The 4,196-nt window shown below is 47.1% G+C and overlaps 1 protein-coding gene across 3 annotated transcripts in view; it reads left to right on the forward strand.

Annotated features, from left to right (window-relative positions):
• LOC128686170 (protein-tyrosine sulfotransferase 2) overlaps positions 1-2,779 on the forward strand; it is a 21,448-nt gene extending 18,669 nt beyond the window's left edge. The window contains exon 5 of one of the 3 annotated variants that reach the window (XM_070092456.1): positions 1,721-2,779. In XM_070092456.1, coding sequence (XP_069948557.1) covers positions 1,721-2,024 — 304 coding nt within the window. In that variant the 3' untranslated portion in view covers positions 2,025-2,779. Of the gene's footprint in view, positions 1-1,715 lie in introns of all 3 variants that reach the window. The other 2 variants (XM_053772953.2, XM_070092457.1) reach the window with 2 other exon arrangements.
• Positions 2,780-4,196: the final 1,417 nt, after the last annotated feature.

The following is a 4,196-nucleotide window of genomic DNA, read 5'->3' on the forward strand; positions in this document are numbered from 1 at the left end:
TGCTTGTCAGGTGAATCGCTTGTCAGGTGAGTTGCTTGTCAGGTGAATCACTAGTCAGGTGAGTCGCTTGTCAGGCGAGTTGCTTGTCAGGTGAGTTGCTTGTCAGGTGAATGAATCGCTTGTCAGGTGAGTTGCTTGTCAGGTGAATCACTAGTCAGGTGAGTCGCTTGTCAGGCGAGTTGCTTGTCAGGTGAGTTGCTTGTCAGGTGAATCGCTTGTCAGGTGAGTTGCTTGTCAGGTGAATCACTAGTCAGGTGAGTCGCTTGTCAGGCGAGTTGCTTGTCAGGTGAGTTGCTTGTCAGGTGAATCGCTTGTCAGGTGAGTTGCTTGTCAGGTGAATCACTAGTCAGGTGAGTCGCTTGTCAGGCGAGTTGCTTGTCAGGTGAGTTGCTTGTCAGGTGAATCGCTTGTCAGGTGAGTTGCTTGTCAGGTGAATCACTAGTCAGGTGAGTCGCTTGTCAGGCGAGTTGCTTGTCAGGTGAGTTGCTTGTCAGGTGAATCGCTTGTCAGGTGAGTTGCTTGTCAGGTGAGTTGCTTATCAGGTGAATCACTAGTCAGGTGAGTAGCTTGTCAGGTGAGTAGCTTGTCAGGTGAGTTGCTTGTCAGGTGAGTTGCTTGTCAGGTGAGTTGCTTGTCAGGTGAGTAGCTTGTCAGGTGAGCTGCTTGTCAGGTGAGTTGCTTATCAGGTGAATCACTAGTCAGGTGAGTAGCTTGTCAGGTGAGTTGCTTGTCAGGTGAGTTGCTTGTCAGGTGAGTTGCTTGTCAGGTGAGTAGCTTGTCAGGTGAGCTGCTTGTCAGGTGAGTTGCTTATCAGGTGAGTCACTAGTCAGGTGAGTAGCTTGCCAGGTGAGTTGCTTGTCAGTTGAGTTGCTTATCAGGTGAATCACTAGTCAGGTGAGTAGCTTGTCAGGTGAGTTGCTTGTCAGGTGAGTTGCTTGTCAGGTGAGTTGCTTGTCAGGTGAGTAGCTTGTCAGGTGAGCTGCTTGTCAGGTGAGTTGCTTATCAGGTGAATCACTAGTCAGGTGAGTAGCTTGTCAGGTGAGTTGCTTGTCAGGTGAGTAGCTTGTTAGGTGAGTTGCTTGTCAGGTGAGTTGCTTGTCAGGTGAGTTGCTTATCAGGTGAATCACTAGTCAGGTGAGTAGCTTGTCAGGTGAGTTGCTTGTCAGGTGAGTTGCTTGTCAGGTGAGTTGCTTGTCAGGTGAGTTGCTTGTCAGGTGAGTTGTTTGTCAGTTGAGTTGCTTATCAGGTGAATCACTAGTCAGGTGAGTAGCTTGTCAGGTGAGTTGCTTGTCAGGTGAGTTGCTTGTCAGGTGAGTTGCTTGTCAGGTGAGTCGCTTCTCAGGTGAGTTGCTTGTCAGGTGAGTTACTTGTCAGGTGAGTTGCTTGTCAGGTGAGTTGCTTGTCAGGTGAGTCGCTTCTCAGGTGAGTTACTTGTCAGGTGAGTTACTTGTCAGGTGAGTTGCTTGTCAGGTGAGTAGCTTGTAAGGTGAGTCGCTTCTCAGGTGAGTTGCTTGTCAGGTGAGTTGCTTGTCAGGTGAGTTGCTTGTCAGGTGAGTCGCTTCTCAGGTGAGTTGCTTGTCAGGTGAGTAGCTTGTCAGGTGAGTAGCTTGTCAGGTGAGTCACATGTTAAATTACTGAATACGTTTATTCTAGATATCAATTATAGACTTCTGGAATAAAGTTTATTTTATGTTTCCTCTCTGACTACGAACAAGGACAGCAAGAGGCAGCTCTACCTGGACTCCCTCACCGCCTGGGTTGTTCACTTCCCAGACTACCTGAAACTCTGCCCCCGCTGCTACTACCACCAAGCCAAGTTCCTGGGTTACGACTCTTTCTCCTTCCCACCGGATTACTCCCGCTTGGCTTCCTACGACTGGAGCAGCCCCATGCCCTGGCGGCCAGGCAGGGGCGTCCAGGAGTTTCTCACGCTGGTTGGTAAACTTGCTGCGAAGGGCGCGGGGCAGCCTGTCCACAACAACAGCCATGTTGACTTATACATGAGGGCATTCTTGTACGTGTAAGTGTGTAGACCAACATAACATGATGGACTTCCTAGACACTTAGATATATGTGTTTTGGAGACGCTTTACCAACCGGTGGGTTCATCAGTCCAATACGGAGAATAATACTGGAGAGGGTGGAAGACGTGAAGTAGTTTGAGGTGATCAGCCCCTCAACCTTGGAAAAAAGTGATCAGTCCCTAAGCCTTAGAAACAGATGATCAGTCCCTCAGCCTTGGAAAGGGGTAATTAGTCCAAAAATCCTTCTGACAGAGATACTTCCTGTACATATGAATGAGTAGACTGTTCAACAGCCTCCCGCCAGACCCCTGGCAGCCCTCAAGAGGGAGCTGGACAGATACTTAAAGTCTATGCCAGATCAGCCGGGCTGTAGTTCGTACGTTGGTCTACGTGCGGCCAGCAGTAACAGCCTGGTTGATCAGGCCCTGAACCACCGGGAGGCCTGGTCGTGGACCGGGCCGCGGGGGCATTGATCCCCGGAATATCCTCCATGTAGTAGTGTATATGAGGGTTTTTCTGTACGTATGAGCGTGTCGTCCTGCACAAAACGTATTTCCTGTGTACGAGTGTATTATAAGCCTTATTAATAAATACCGACAAGTTGGTTTGGTTTAGATAAACAAGTAATCTTACGTGTAAGCAAATATGTCCTCGTGTTTAATTACGTGTATTTCTAAACCAAAGACAGACTGTTGATTTGGTAAGACAATAACCTAAAGAATCTGACAAAATGTAGTTAGGCTAAATAAAACTTATCTCTCATTGTAGCTTTAATTCCTTCGTGTGTGCAACATCTGGGTGTCTATAACATAGACGTGAGAACCAAGATTCAATGATGTTGCAGAGTCTGACAAGTTGTATATGTATAATATACACTACCGACAAGGTGAGGAACTAGACACATGTGTAACATCTGGGTATCTTTATTGTAGACGTCTACAATAAATATACCCAGATGTTGCAAATGTATAGGTAGTGTATACCAGACATACAATTCCTCCGTAGTTATATACATTACCCTTTCCTGTCACAATGACCCATCGCTGGCCCATCACGCTTGTCCATTACCCTTTCCTACAACTCTTGTCCACACTTGCCCATATTTCCCATCACTTTTCTTCACCACACTTGCCCATTACCGTTGCCTATAACTTCTGCCCATCACACGCCCATCATAGAGTACTCTAAGAAATACCAAACTAAAAACCAACATTACACCATAGTCATCACCACTAAATTACCACCAACACCACTACACTAGCACCAACACCACTACAGTAACTCCAACACTACTACACTAGCACCAACACCACTACACTAACTCCAGCACTACTACAGTAGCACCAACACCACTACACTAACACAGATCCTGAGGAAAGACAGAAGGAGTAGAGGGGAAGGAGGGGTTGCACTGCTCATAAAAAACCGATGGGGATTTGAGGAATTGGAAGGCATGGACGAAATAGGAGAAAGGGACCACATAGTAGGTACAATTCAGTCTGGGGAACATAAGGTAGTCATTGGAGTGATGTATAACCCACCACAGAACTGCAGAAGGCTAAGAGAGGAATACGAAGAGAACAACCGAGTGATGGTGGACACACTGGCTGAGGTGGCAAGAAGAGCTTACTCGAGCAGAGCAAAGTTACTGGTTATGGGCGATTTCAACCACAGGGAGATGGATTGGGAAAACCTGGAGCCACATGGGGGTCCCGAAACATGGAGAGCCAAGATGATGGATGTGGTACTGGAAAACCTCATGCATCAACATGTCAGGGACACTACCAGAGAGAGAGGGGAGGATGAAAAAGCAATACTGGACCTTGTGTTCACCCTGAGCAGTTCGGACATTGAGGACATCACATATGAGAGGCCCCTTGGAGCTAGTGATCATGTGGTTCTGAGTTTTGACTATATAGTAGAGTTGCAAGTGAAAAGGGTAACAGGAACTGAATGGGAAAAGCCAAACTATGAAAGGGGGGACTACAAAGGTATGAGGAACTTCCTGCAGGAATTTCAGTGGGACGCAGAACTGGTAGGAAAGTCAGTAAACGAGATTATGGAATATGTAACAACAAAATGGAAGGAGGTAGAGGAAAGGTTTGTTCCCAAAGGCAATAGAAATAATGGGAAGACCAAAGCGAGTCCATGGTTTACCCGAAGGTGTAGGGA

This window comes from Cherax quadricarinatus, chromosome 39 (genome assembly GCF_038502225.1).
Source record: "Cherax quadricarinatus isolate ZL_2023a chromosome 39, ASM3850222v1, whole genome shotgun sequence".
In the NCBI taxonomy this organism is placed as follows: domain Eukaryota; kingdom Metazoa; phylum Arthropoda; class Malacostraca; order Decapoda; family Parastacidae; genus Cherax; species Cherax quadricarinatus.